This window comes from Symphodus melops (assembly GCF_947650265.1).
Source record: "Symphodus melops genome assembly, chromosome: 21".
In the NCBI taxonomy this organism is placed as follows: domain Eukaryota; kingdom Metazoa; phylum Chordata; class Actinopteri; order Labriformes; family Labridae; genus Symphodus; species Symphodus melops.
Genome location: NC_136711.1, coordinates 2,340,405 through 2,355,421, shown reverse-complemented (window position 1 = coordinate 2,355,421; position 15,017 = coordinate 2,340,405). Strand labels below are relative to the sequence as shown.

The 15,017-nt window shown below is 43.0% G+C and overlaps 1 protein-coding gene across 1 annotated transcript; it reads right to left on the bottom strand.

Moving 5' to 3' along the window:
- Positions 1–10,268: 10,268 nt before the first annotated feature.
- On the bottom strand, positions 10,269–14,762 carry cyp26a1 (cytochrome P450, family 26, subfamily A, polypeptide 1). The gene is made up of 7 exons (XM_079334233.1): positions 14,033–14,762; positions 13,502–13,726; positions 12,853–13,134; positions 12,408–12,557; positions 12,162–12,296; positions 11,142–11,288; positions 10,269–11,039 (listed from the first exon to the last, which is right to left on the bottom strand). Exons 1-7 carry the CDS (start codon positions 14,219–14,221, stop codon positions 10,701–10,703), a joined length of 1,467 nt encoding a protein of 488 aa, XP_079190359.1. The 5' UTR covers positions 14,222–14,762; the 3' UTR covers positions 10,269–10,700.
- Between the last annotated feature and the right edge of the window lie 255 nt (positions 14,763–15,017).

Here is a 15,017-nt window from a genome sequence, read left to right as displayed (position 1 = left end):
CTCATGGTTTGTTTTCTCTGCTTTTGTAAAAACGACAAAGGAATGAATCAATGAGTGAGACAAGTTGTTCTGCTACTGATCTGGAGGTAGTAACCAGGGTGTGTGTGTGTGTGTGTGTGTGTGTGTGTGTGTGTGTGTGTGTGACAAGCTGTTTGTTTACACACCCTGTCTCTTTTGCATCCTCATAATTTAGTGTTTAATCAAACAGTGGGAATGCACAGTTCTGTCGTCTCTGTTCAATCAGAGCTGAGCTCCATAACTCAGCTGAGGATTCATGTACAGCCGTGATTCTCAACGAGTCCTTCATGAAGAACTGTGACCCAAAGTTCTGACAAATCAGATTTTATGTAATGAGAAGTTGTGCACTCTGTATTTCAGAAGGTACGAAGTGCGACAGAACAAAGAAAGTGAACAAAGAAATCTTTTCAAAGAAAGGCTTCGAGGACCCTTTTGATACAAGAGGCATCTTCTCAACCCGCTGAAAACACCTCCGTGACACACTTTTGGGTCCGGACCCACTGATGCACATGACACACGAGCAGACAGTTTACACATTCAGTCCTCTGAATGATCGGATCACAATGAGCAGGAGCTTTGTGATCAATCTGACAGCTTGGAAACAAAGTTGAGATTATATCTCTGTCCCACATCGAGGTCATTTCATGAGGACTCGTCCTCACAGCAGGAGAATATACATCTCTATAAGACAGGAGGGAAGGGGGGGGGGTGTCTCCTGGGGTAACAAGACTATGATGAGAATATGTGCCTTTATTCCACAAATATTAAATATTCCACATTTTGTTTAGTTCTTGCACAAAAGTCCTCTGGAGACGAGAGAGGACGTAAAAAGTCTGGAGTGGAGGTTGCATGAGAGACAGAGCCTTTGTGCCTTTTTTTCCCACCTGTCATGAATTAAAAATAAAGTTGAGATTGGGGCGCTTGTGTGCATGCATGCATGCATGCAGTTTGTTGAGGTAAACCGGCTGCAGGATGTCACCTGACGCACCAGCTTGCTCACGGTGGTGAAAGCACCGTAACAGAGACACTGGGCCCCTGAAGATGTGTGTGTGTGTGTGTGTGTGTGTGTGAGGGTCAGTGTGTCTGTCCTTCCTGTTAGACTGATGAAACGGTTATATTGGGGTCTGCTCACAGACAATGGCGTGTCCTCTTCCTTTCTTCCTCTTCAAAGCACTGGTGTGACATGTACCTGCGAGATCCTTCAGCCTCTCTGACGCACAACAACACTTCAGCTGCAGAGTGTGTAAGTGCATGAGAATGGCACGTGTTAGAGCACCATTAATAACTGATTTACATGTTAAATGTTTGAGCTATAAGGATTCCCTGGATGACTTTCTTTTGGATTTGTGTTTTTTTTGTGTGTGTGAGCGGAGAGAGAGTCTGCAGGTCTGTCAGCGTTTATGAGGCAGGGTGTTGCATTTGGATGTAAATGGCGTTGAAGAGACGTTAACGGCACCAAAGAACAAGTGTCGTTTGTGTCTCTTATTTCCTCTTTATTGTCTTTTAGATGTTTGATTGCTCCTGAGCTCATGAAAGTAAGCACTCCTTGTAAAAGTTCAATGATCTGACCCTTGTGACCTCCTCACCTGCTGCGTCCTGTCTTCTTCTTCTTTCCCTCCGCGGCATAAATAAGAGTTCAAACCAAAGGGTCACAAAGCTCACATGGTGGAGCGTCACGATGAAAGTAATCCATCTGTTCGTTTAAGAGTTTACATATTCATATGAAAACAACTCCCTGTGATATCATGGACGGTATGTTTAAATGATGAGCAACAACTTTTGGATTCTTGCTGCGGAAAAAATATGAGGAGTCTGAAACTCGAAGAAAAGGGAAGAGATCGTATCCAGCTGTGTGAAAGCCTGTCTTTGAAATGTTCTGATCACCCACAACAGGAATCTCTTCCTCTCAGATGAACGGGGTTTCAAGTAGTTGATTATGAGGCTTATATCCTACATATTATTTTTACCAGTTATTGCACTTCTTATCCACATTATCGACTTTAGAGCAGAGAAGAACATCCTGGTGAGGCTGGAGGAGGTATGAAGCAGCGTCATGTTAAAGTTGCAGGATAAAAACATCATCAATGCTCAATGTGACTGCAAGAGTCCACGTCTATTGACCATGAACACATCTGTATTTATTTCTCTCAAGTGAAATGAGAAAGCTCTTTTCCAGTTCACCACACGTAAGAACAACGTTAAATGTTTTACCTTCACTGTTGTTGCCTTTACTTTGAAACTAAATCCTCCCGAGCAGCCACGAGATGTTTCGTCTGTCCTGAACGTCGAGCAGAACGATGGAGCCGAGAGTGCAGGACCAAGCTTCTAAATTTGATAAATGTTCAGATGTTAGAGGAAACAAATGTATTTCGACCAATAGATGTTTTATTTATTATGAGTAAAGCCTTAAATTAAATACCTTTAAATTCAGGATGTCTCCCTCCATTCATTCTCCTGTCGTCTGTCATCATATTAAGTGTAAACTAAACGAGGATGCTGCGTCTGATTACACAACAAGTAAATTATTAAGCTATAGTTAGGGCTGGGCAAAATATATAGAGTTGTTTAAAGTCACATATTAGTCTCTTTTTTATCCCGTTTCAACAAGTGTCAGAGCTCCTCTTCATCATGTGTGTGAAGTGTGTTGTTGTAAATCCACTCTGATCCTGTATTTGATCATGTCTATAAACCCCTCTATTTCAGCCCTGCTCAGAACAGGCTGTTTCTGTGTCTGTAGCTTTAAATATGTAAATGAGCTGTGTCTGACCACGCCCCCTCTCTGGAAGGGCTCGGGTGTACTCGCTGCTTTCTGGCTCCATGTCCTATTGTTTACAGTGAGAAGGCAGACTCAGAGGGCAGAACAAACACCTAGCTGTGGGAGGGGCTACTGCCCTTTGTGATGTCATAAAGGGAAAATCCTCAGACGGCCTGTCTGAGCACACATTTTCTGAGAAGTAGAGCAGGCACTTTGTCCCCCCACCATGACGCTTCTGTGACATTCTTACTGAAGGCAAAACGTCACAGTGATGTTAATATCGCGACTTGAAATGACAAGCTAAATTTGAGCTGCTGTTTGTCTCTGCTCCACTGTGTTATTTCTTTAGAGAAAAAAAAAGGATTGTCATTCAGCTCAAATATATTGATGTAATTTTTGCTCCATATTTCGCAGCTCTATGAATGACAAGTGAAATCTGAGTAACAGTACAGTGTCACTGCATGTTTAAAAACATGAAGCTGCTGCTGTGAAGAGCATGCTGCAAATCAGAGTTCAAAGTTGAGAAGCCCCTGTCATGACCTCACTGAGTATAGTATCTACAACTGCACTGTTGTTGTGTGTGTGTGTGTGTGTGTGTGTGTGTGTGTGTGTGTGTGTGTGTGTGTGTGTGTGTTATCGCTGCCTCCTGGCTAACCTCTTTCCTAACTCATTAGTATCACCCTCACCTTGGCCTTAAGTTGTAACACCCTGTTATCCTCAGTATTCCCTGAACTGTTCCTTGAAAAGCTGTTATTGGCCGAGCACGCCGCCTGCCTCCAGAGTTCAGCGCTGTGCTGAACTTTTGAACCACACAAAGTATGTTTGAGGCCAAAAGGCAGCCAGAAAAAAAATGTGCTCACTGTAATACCCCTGTGGACGTTTGACAGCAACGACATCGAGAAGGTTTCCCCATCGGAGACAGCAGCCCTATTCACACATGCACAAAACAGAGTGAGCTGCATGTGTCAACACACATAGCAACTTTTTTTTACCCTGAATTTTCTGAAAAAATTAATTTTTTTAAATTCCTGCAACAAGTTGAAAGCAGCAGGTATATTCAGGAATATTCACAGTGAGTGAGAAGGGAGGATCATGTATCCGGGGCCTAACTAGTGTAATCTTTGTGCATTTAATAAATATTGTAAATATTTTACAGAACAAGTGTGTTTGGCTGATAATAGAGTTTTGCATATATTTGCGTTTATTGGGACAGGTGAGTGATGCTGGATTAATCAAGTCATTCAGTTGAGCATTAAGTTGGCATGATCTAATGAGTGAGTGAGCAAATGGGCGAACGAGAAGGAGAGATATGGTCCTTCACTATTTTGTTGTTATTGTGAACGTATTTTAAAGTGACGGTTTGAGAAACAAGCTCAGTAAGATTTTTAGCGACTTCCTGAAAATTTGAGGAGACTCATGAAAGATTCTTGTACCAAGTCCGAGATGATACTAAATATGATATTTCATGATAGGTAGTTGAATATGTAAAAAAAAGTTTTCACAGACATTGTTCACAAAGTGCTTTACAAGAATACAAGCGTTTAAAATAAGGTAATTACAAGAAACCCTGCAGAGACGAAAAACATGGCCGAAGAAATTACATGCATTTTAATTAATCTCATCAGATGTGATCCCAAGCTTTCAAAGGATATGAACACATTTGAGTTAAACCATTTAATCTCCCAAACCTGAAGATGGGCAGATCAGACACCCAAAACAACCTTACAACAAAAAAAGGACAGAACAGAACTTAATGTGTGATTTCTGTGAGGATGTGTTGTGAAGAGGAAATAAACTTTCAGTGCATTTTATTTCTTGGCTCTAAATCAACTCTTTCAACAGTGCTGCTTGTTACGCAATATATGTAATTAGTCATTTAAAGATACCAGGAAAACTAGTTTATCTGTATTATCTCATATCTGTGATGACCTTTGACCTCTGGGTTTCTTCGAAAGTGAAGCAGAAGTTATTGCTGCCTGTTGGAAGGGGAAGTCAAAGGCTTGATATCAGCTTTAGTTGCAGTCTCACAATGAGCACGCTTCCTAACAAGTTCAGCTGTTTTGTCCTCACGCCAACCAAGCTCACAGCCTCAAGTGGTCACTTGAGGAACTGCAGTTTTTTTTCTCCCCTTTCACATCAAGTCCACATCTTTTTTCGAGCATTTTGTTCAGAGCAGCGAGAGAAAAAGAAGCAAAAACAACCAGAAAATATTTCAGCAATGAAATGTGATTCAATTTCAAGTTACAAGGTTGTGTTCGCTCTAATTCAGTGACGCCTCATAGAACCAGAGTCATCACTTCAGATGTGCAGAGGCTTTATGGTTTAAAAAAATGACCAAAAAAAACAACTATGGTGTTTTTAAATCATGCACCAAATCCTGATAAATCCCCATAAATGTCTGGAGGAAGCTAGTTGGACAAAAACAACCGAACTTCTCTCCCACATATATCCAGACTTTTACCTGCTGGATATGAATTCTCATTGTAGCTTCAGACTCCATTTCTGCGTTGTTTTTTTAAAGTCATGTTTTATCTAGTGACTCCTCCACGAATAAAGGGGCTTTTTTTTTTAGAAATATTCAGGAGTGCAAATGTGAAATGTGATTTGATGTGTGTGAAAATGTCAACGGAAACATACAAAAATCTCGGACCGTCAAAAGGTCAGTGGTAGGTGAGTGGTCAGTGAACACACCGCATGTATGGAAGCTGTAGTCCTTCAGGCTCGAGGCTGTCCTGTCTCTAAATTAAAGGCATAAAAAGCCCAACAATGAACCTTTAAAAAAAAAAAAAGTGATCTCAGACTGACAAAACGATCCATGATCAACAGCTACGTGATAACCCGGAGTACTCACGATGATCAGCTCAAATGTGTCACACTGAAAACAAGGTTACGCAAACATGAATTAGGGAAGTGTGATAAAGAAGTGAAGGTAAATTAAGCACCTCTCTCCCACGGTGCTGAACTCTGTCTGACCTGCTGAACTTGTCAACAGTCTCTGAACCTATGAATAATCACAGTGAGCCACCAACAGCCATGCTAACGACGCCATTAGCATCTCTTATTGGACACTCAGGACTCCTCGGCGGAGGCTGAGGGGCGAGCAGACGCAGTGTAAGGAATTAACGCTCCCAATGACTTCTCCTGCAGAGACGCTGTGAGCAGATTGACTCTCAATGACCTTGGGCTTCACACCAAATCGCTGCCCATTGAAGTCAAAGTGGTTTTTCACTTTGCCTGATTACAGGAACACGATGAGCATTAAAATAAGAGACCTATGCTGTGACTGCCATTTGCTGATCGTAGTGCAAAACCTGGTGATGATTTAAAGCCTTACGTTTTGTTAACCATTTGGTCAAACTCTGTAAATTAAGTTATTCAACACAACAAAATGTCAAACCAAACTCTTCATGGACACTTTCTAAAAAGTTTAGACGCTGTCTTAAATCGATCTTTAAATGATTTCATGTCTGGTGATAAATCCCAGAGTCTATGCATTCAATGTTTTTCTCAAAGTTTTTGTGGCGAATCCGTCGACATTTTCCAACCATAAAGACTCTGAGATGCTCTTTTTAGACTCAAACATGTCACCAACCTGCCGACTGTCAGGGGCTCCATCAAGTCTTTTTATCCCCTCTTTTTGGCATCAACTCACAAATATACACATATAAAAAAAAACAATACAATTTCTTATTTTCTGATATGTCGTCTTTGTTTCATTTCCATTTTGACGAGGAACTTGACTTGATTCAAGAGCGATTCAGGAGACTGCGATGGCTTAAATTGAAGAAGTTTATATCAGACTCATGAGGAGAAATAAAATTAACAGCACACGTGATGAAGGGTCTGTCAGATTGTCGTTTAGGCTTTGTATCTTAAAGATAATGAACTTGAATGTGACGTAAAGGACACTTGTGAGAAGACTCCAAGTCCACTAAACACTCCAGATACGAGGGGAGACGCTCCACTAGAAGGAAATAAGATAAATAATGTCTTTACATCCAACGTCTGAGCTTTTTAGGAACTGTGTTTTTATAAAAAGTAGATAACTGCAGCAATGTGCCTCAACTTTGACGCTACAGCTAGCTAACTCACTGAGAGGACTGATGAGACGGTCCTGCAGGGCCCTTCATGCCTAAACTCGACTGGTAAAAAAAAAAGGTGAACATTGCACTCGTCAAACTTTAGATTTGGGTTAAAGTGAGAAAATATAGTGAGCAACAATAAACTGTAGCAGTTAGACTAGCAGTTAGCCGAGCAGTTAGCCTAGCAGTTAGCCTAGCACAGCCCGCGTTGTCGCTAGAAACACGATATTTTTTGATCCCTTTAATGTTAAATAGTTAATTTTAGCATCATTTACGTTTCCCGAATACATCAGGGATTGATAAAGTGTTTCTGATTGTTGTGTACTGCACACATACTTGGACAAATCAACAGCTTTTAAATCTCTGTAACAATACAACAACTTGACTTGAATTCAATGAAACTAATGATAAAGAACGTTTGTGATATTTTGAAATCTAGGAACGAACTCCAGATCGAACTTTAAAAGCAGACCGGATTGTTTTCCTCTCTTTCTCTCTCTGCTCACATTTCAGTGTTGGTCTCTGCTTCCTTCTCTCACCTCTCTCATGTACGGTTCATGGCAACCAAGTGGTTCGGTGTTTAAGAGTGCTGCCTTCAATAACACTCCTTCAATAGCTATAACATTGATTTACATTGGACCATGTTCAGGCCTGAGGATCTAACTGAAAGCAGGCTAGTTTCAATTCTCTTTTAACACCGTTGTAAATTTACCACAATGGTCACAAATTTAGCTGGAAATGGCCTTGGCCGTACAAAGTTTTGTCTCCGCTGGGTGATGGGGAACAATGGAGGGAAGCAGACGCTCTTTAGAATGAGCAGAGGAGGCAAAGTTCATAAAAGTTCATTCACATCGTTCGAGGGCCGGACTAGCGGGGATAGGATGGTCAGACATAAAGGTGTCAGCGACAATTTACTCTCACAATTTGGCCATTTAGCTGAAACCCTTATCAACAATGAGTTACAATAAGTAGCCACCACAGTTAAGCATTTGTGGATCCAATAATCGCAAGCAGCACAGTAATAAACAAGAGCCAGGGACAACAGCACAAAGCTAAGAAGTCGACACGGAGTTGAGGAGGGCCGGGTGTAAATCAGAACGGCTCCAGAAAGAGAAACAAGTTGTGAAAGAGGCCAAAGCACATCTGCCAGTAAAGCTGCCTCCAGCCTGCAGCGACTGTGGCGCTCATTTACAGAGTAAGTAAAAAAAATGTGTCAACACGCTTTCGTATCATGAAAAGACGCACAATACTGAAGGACATTTGTTGTCAATCACTTCCAGGGTAACCTGCGTGTGTTATAGACCAGCTGAGAGCTAGACGGCACAGCTTTTGTGAGCTTGTTGTGATGGCAGAAAAACAGCCGAGACAAGAGCAGATCAACATGAAAAAGCTGGATTCATCAGGTTTTACATGAAGCAGTTGGTCGTCAGTATGTCAACATCTTGTACTTTAAGTTTGCGTTGTTATTTTGCATTTATCTGACTTAAGTTAGCTGAACATCTCAATCATAATCAGCCCGTTCTTTATGCACCTCTGGTTATAAAAACCCAGAAACTGTAAAAATAACTTTCGAGCACCAAGGTTTAAAAAGACCAGAATGACCCTTTAAATGCTGTAAGAACGTAATCCATTAACCTTTTACTATCCTGAATGTGAGGAATAATCTTATCTCTGACCCGAGCAGCTCACATGAATCCATGCTACTGGCCCAGTTCCAGCGCTGCGCTGGATGTGTGTGCGGGTTCAGTGCCCTGAAACTGAACTGATCAGAATGAACTCTGGTTCACCCTCCGTCTGCTCATCTGCCACGGTCATCAGCCCTCTGCGCTGCTTTCCCTCCCTCTATGCTTTCCAGATTTCTCTCCTACTTTCCTTTTCTCCTCGCAACTTATTGATTTAGTAAAGATGAAGGAATGTGTGAGGGGACCACCCACACGTCGCACAAACTAAACACAATAACTGGGGTTAAATATTTTGAGTTTTTCTTTTCTTTTTCAGCCAAACACAATAACAGTGACATCATTCAAAATATTCTAATCACTTCAGTGATTGTTGGATTATCAGTTGGATAATGTTTTTTTGCAGTTTTTGTCTGGCACCTCTCGTGCACCTTGGTTTCTGGTTTCAACTTTTCAGAAAGTATGGCGAGGAGGAAGCCAGAGTTGGAGAGCTGTCGGTCGGACACGGGGCCCAGCGGCCTCCTCCTGTCAAGCTCAGGTTCCACTCCTCCAGGCACGATCGTGGGGAAAAGGTGAGAAGGAGGAGTGCTGTCCGTCACTGATGATCCCATTTCAGTTTGCATGTCATAAAGAGTTATCACTCGGATTCCTAGTCAGCGTAACTTTCCCCCCCAACAGGAGCTTTAATCTTATTTAATCACGATTAAACCGAGCAGGACTGCTTGGCTCTTTGAAGGTCGAGCTGTGCACTCCTGGAAAAGTCTAGAAGATCTTAGAGGTATGCTCCAATACAAACAAACAAATGTTTAGAGAAGATCATGAAGCAGATTCAGTTCCCCAACAGGTCGGGTGATATGAACAAACTCACAGTGGGGTTTCCTGCTCATCTCAACTTCAAGAGGGGGGGGGGGGGGGGGGGGGGGTGCAGGGTCTCTCTTACCTCCCTCGTGTTCAGACAGGGAAAACTTCAGGCTGTGAGAGACGTGTGACAAAGAAAACTCCAGAAGACGTCTGGGACTTTCTGCCTAAGATGTTCGAGGAAGATTCAGGTGTGCACATGTAAACGGTAAATAGACTTGAGCTTGTATGGTGCTTTTCTTTTTAGTCTTCTGACAACTTCAAAGTGTTTTTACACTGCAGATCACACACACACACGTTCACACACACGGTGGTAGAAGCTGCTGAGTGAAGCGTCCTTCAGTTGAAGATACTCACATTTATACTCTGTCGACGAAGCAGCAGGAACAAATCGGGGTGAAGTGCCTTGCCCAAGGACACAGTCATGTGGCTGCAGGAGATGGAATCGAACCCCCAACCTTACAGTCGAGAGACGACCGACTCCACCAACTGAGCTACATCCAACCCTGCTGTGTATGAAAACACCTGTTGTCTGATTGGCTCAAACCCCGTGTGACCCCAGATGTATATAATCCGCACACGAGAGAAACGGACATGACGCGCACAGCCTGTTAATTTAAATCTAATTTTATAGTTTCTCAAGCTAAGATGAACTTTTCAACGTTTTTCAGCGTAAAAAAAATGGTTGTGATTTTGAAATATAAGCAGACCCTGATTGGTTGTTTCACCCTTACGAAAAGTCTTATGCTAAGCTAGGCTAACTCCGGTCACACCCGGGAAAATAAATAAATAAATAAAGCAGAGATCGTTTACCATCCAAACATTTTGTCGTCGATAAACGGCGGTTAAATCTTTTGATTAAAATAGACACAAAAATATATTTTCCATAAAACAGCTTTATTAAATAAAAAGCTCATACAATATAACATGTCACATAAATAAGTTTGGGTAAAATAGAAAAGTTATATAAACAGCCTCTACATTACATATGTACACACTCCTATAGATAAAGTGTTCCTGTCTGTGTATAGTGCCTCTCGTTTAGTTCATACAAAACACAATGTATTAACATCTCAATGTACAAAGATAAAGAATCTACAATATTTACAATTTATACCAAAAGGCGTCACGTTGACAAGTCTGAAACTGACAAACTCACTTTCTATTCAGATTCTCGAGTCTTTCATCTATTTCCTAAAAGCATCCGAGTGCTTCAAAACTCCCCAAAGTACGTTGATTATACTGCAGCACAGATGATTTCAGACTTTTGGGAAACCTCAGATTTCACTCTACGCTCTCGTCGACCATCTAATTTTGTGCATAACTGGTAAACTTGGTTGGCAGATTGTCCACGGGATAGACGGTAGGTCCTGTTTTCATGGTGGGCGGCCCGTTTAAAAGAGTCCAGTGACACTTTGTGACCACTTCCACCAGGAAGATCTTCAACAGGACCTTTGCAAACTCCTTCCCCACACACATCCTGGAGCCGCCTCCGAACGGGATGTACTGGAACCTGGACGAGTCGCTGGAGGGTTTGGTCATGAAGCGCTCCGGCTGGAAGTCTTCCTTGTTGGGGAAGATGTCGGCCACGTCGTGGGTGTCACAGATGCTGTAGATGACGTTCCAGCCTTTTGGGATTTGGTAACCCTGAAGGGGGGGGGGAAGGGAATACTGAGTAAGGAGACCGTTTGTTTCAGAGGTATCTCTGCACGCTAAGAGAAAACGGTTCAGAGATCTTTGTGGACTTACATTGAGCTCAAAAGTCTTGAGAGCCACTCTGAAGCCTCCGGGAACAGGAGGGTTGATCCTCAGAGTCTCTTTGATGACACAACCGGTGTACTTCAACTGCTCCAAAGACTCAATGTTCAAACTGTGGAGGTCCATCCCCTGCTCCTCCTAAAAACAGTCAAGAATCAAACGTTAGGAAAAGCTGTTCAGGTGTCATGAAACTGAAACGTGTTGACTTTAGATTTGCTTGTTAGTCCTGTTTGCCTGTCCTGGACGAGGCGAGTCTTATTATCCTGATCAGGGTTTAACACCTCGGACTCTAATGAGCTTTACCAAGAAAGCCTAAATGTGACTAACTCTCTCCAGGAATGTGAACATGACACTAATGTTGTTACTAATTATATGTGATGAAGTCTTAGCGGACCATCGCTAAAGTCTAAAACACGAGATGAATGTTTTCATAGAGTGCTATGGGGTTGTCATGACGTCAGACTTTCACTGCGATAAAATGATAATATGAATAGTGGTTTATCGTCGACACCGTGGAAACACAATTAGAAGTTCTCTGCCGATAAGATTTGGTTCTCTCCGTTTTTTTTAATAAACAAAACAAAAAAAAATATCAGCCAGACTTCCTGCACGCTGTCTGAAGTGCACAAATATGACGACCGAAAAAGTCGCAAACATATTCATACAATTCAGGCATTTTCTCTCTCTCTCTCTGTCTCTCTCTCTCTCTATAATCATGACTGAAAGATCTGAAGTTTCCTTCAAAGCTTCCCTACAATCACTTATTTAAATAACCGCGATTAAAACACCTCTTAATGTGCACACTAATCTCAGTGCAAGCTGTCCATTCTTCTTCGCTGCTTTAAAAGCAGCAGTAAACACAAGTTTCCCTGCTTGTTTTATGGATGAGTTAAACTTCTGTTTAAAGAGGCAGACGTCATGTCATTTATGACAAACATTCACGACGCAGCGCTCGAGATGTGCGAGGTGAAATGGAAGACATAAAAAATCTCTGAATTTTCTGATCATTACCTGCTCCACGAGCTCCTGTCTCAGCTTATCCACCACGTCGGGGTGCAGGCCCAGGAACATGACCAGAGAGGTGGCGGTGCTGGCCGTGGTTTCGTGGCCTCCAAACAGCAGCTCGGTGGCCGACTCATTGATCGCCTGGAAACACAGAATGAGTCCAGAACCGGTCACCAAACGGCCAATCAGAGAGCTCGAAGAGGTGTTACTCTACTTAGTAATGTGATAAAGTAAATGTGATGAGGTCAGTACCTGCATGCTGATTGGTTCCCCGTTCTTCTTGTTGCTGTCTATGAGCTGCTGCAGAGCGTCTCTGTGTTTGGGTTCTTTATCCGAGTCCTGCATCTTCTTCTTGATGTTCTCCTCGATCTTGGAGTGGATGAAGTTTCTCGCCTTTAAACCCTGGAAGGACAGAAAGAAATTAAGTCTACATCATCACGTGGACACAGATAATCGACCAGTTTGACTGCAAACTACATAAAAAGGCAGCCTTCAAACTGCTTTGGCTTTTTTTGAGCATGCATCTCTCTATTAAGATCTTTGTTTCATCAAAAGAGAAGTTCTCAAAATGTGCATAAAAACAAACAAACATCACTTTGACTTCATTCTCTAAAAGGACACATTTAAAAATAATCCTCCTTTCCTTTTTTTAAATGCTGAATCAGTGCAACATGATGATTGTGTTTTCCTCTCTTACCCTGTACAGTCCGCTGAACGGCACGTCGATGGGCAGAGAGAACAGATTTTTGATCATTTCTTCGAAAGCTTCCACCAGCTCCTGCTCGTCTGTCTTGATCTGATCCGGCTCGAAGCCCAAGAGGATCCTCATGGCAATCCTGAACATCAGCCTCTTCATCTCCGGGTAGACCAGCACGCAGGAGTCCTTGTTCAGCCACTCGTTAACTGCGGCCTGCACTTCCTCCTGGATGACGGGGATGTAGAGCTCGAGAGCCTCCCTGGAGAACGCTCGCATGATGGCCTGGAGGACAACAGGAGGCCGGTCAGAATCACATCTTCAATTATATTTGGGTGAAACTTGAGCTCTAAAGAAAGACAGTCTTCTATAATAAAGTCAATATTTGTCTCTTTATATTGGTGCAACAGCTGAAGCTTGATTAATACTCTTCAACTCTAACATAAAAATACTGAAAAGGATTTTTTTTTTTGGAGTGCACCTGCAGTTTTTTTGTTAATTATTCTTAAAGAAAAAAGTTAGTAAGCATCCAGTGATCACATGGCACTGTGCAGCCTACTATGAGTACACTACAGTGCCATTATGAATTACATTTAATTAAAGTGCAGTACTCTGCACCGCACCCTGCAGAGGATAACTGTTTCTGACTGACCTTCTTCTTGCTCTTGTGTTGGGCTCCGTGCACGTTGGAGAGGGTGTCCGAGCCCAGGATGGTGCGCACAGAAGCCGGCCACTGAACGGACACGAGCTTGTGTTCCCCGAGCAGAATCTGCCTGACGTTATCCGCTCCGGTGACGCGCACTGTGGGATTCCCGAAGAGGTGTGTGCGGTAAATGTATCCGTACTTCTGGCGCTTCATGCGCAGGAATTTTCTCCTCTGCAAACAGAGACACCGAACACCGAAGATCAGTAAACATTCATAGATCATACACACACACTAATCAATAAGGTAAGCATGAAACAACGATGATGATGATGATGCATAAGACGATCCAGTGCGTAAAAACTGTCTAATGATTTAAAAGTTTGGTCTGATTTTGATCCTGTGGGTGCAAAAGTAATTTTTGTTTTAAATATCAAAGAAAAGTAAAATCCATGCAGAAAGTTTCAATCTTTCCTGTGCGCGCGCTCGGAGCATCCTGTAAGGTGAAAGCGAGTTTAAGCAGCTGTTTGGTGAGCTTACCTGCAGGATGAGCTGCAGCGTCTCTCCAATGAAAGGTAAGCCCATGGATCCGGGGGGCAGCGGGCGGGAGCAACTCGGGTCTCTGCCTCGGATCATGTAAACCTCCCACAGCTTCAGCGCCACCAGAAAGAGCAGAACGGGCAGCACGATGGTGCAGAGGAAGGTGGCCAGCAGCGTGCTCAGAGCCATGTTTGCAGTGAGAGAGAGAGAGAGAGAGAGGAGCAGCGCAGGTGAAGCTGTGTCAGCGACAGAGGCTCCGGCTGCTCATCCTGCGCTTTTATAGGCTGCTGGGAACGCGGGTCAGCCTGTTACCTTCTCCTCCCTCAGATAAATTAGTTCACTCAAAGTTCATCTTTAATTGTGGGTGTCGTTGGGCTCCGCCTCCGGCCTGTACTGGCTGACTCGCCTCACCATTTGTTCCAAGGGCCGCATCTTTAATCCCTACCTCCTGTTGCACGCAGACAATCCGCGGCGGATTTCACTGAGAAAAGGTGATGATTCCCTGCGAGACAATGGAAGCGCGGCCCAAGACGCCTTTGTTGGCAATCAGGCAGCTAGTTTACACACTCATTAGCTCGGCTTAAGCCCCGCTTGTAGGATCAGCAATCATGCCTGCAGGGCGGCCTGCATTCAAGAGCAAAAAGCTTTTAAGCAGCACATTTTCAGCTGCTTAAAAACATGGAAAAGAGGCTCGAGGAATGTCTTAATCCCTCTCCATGTGGGGACTCTCCGGTGCCATTCAAAGTTTACCCCATATCTTCATTAAGCAGGAAGCGCCTGCATGCCACCACACTTTTTATTGTTTGATTGATGCGTCTGATACGAGCCTGACGTCTTTATGACGTTTGCACAGAAATATGAGTGATGGATCGATGAGGCGCGCGCGCCGCTCTCCTCTTGTTGACTCAGTTTCTATTAATCTGTTTTCAGGTTGAACCTGCTTCTAATCTACAACAAGACTTTAACCTCTGCATGAATGTTATAA

Excerpts from the sequence above, each read along its gene's own strand:
- cyp26a1 (XM_079334233.1), bottom strand. The coding sequence starts at position 14,221 with ATGGCTCTGAGCACGCTGCTGGCCACCTTCCTCTGCACCATCGTGCTG. Across the intron at positions 13,727-14,032 it reads CGCTGCAGCTCATCCTGCAG|AGGAGAAAATTCCTGCGCAT; the intron begins GTAAGCTCACCA and ends CTCTGTTTGCAG. Across the intron at positions 11,040-11,141 it reads TCAAGACTTTTGAGCTCAAT|GGTTACCAAATCCCAAAAGG; the intron begins GTAAGTCCACAA and ends CCCCCCCTTCAG.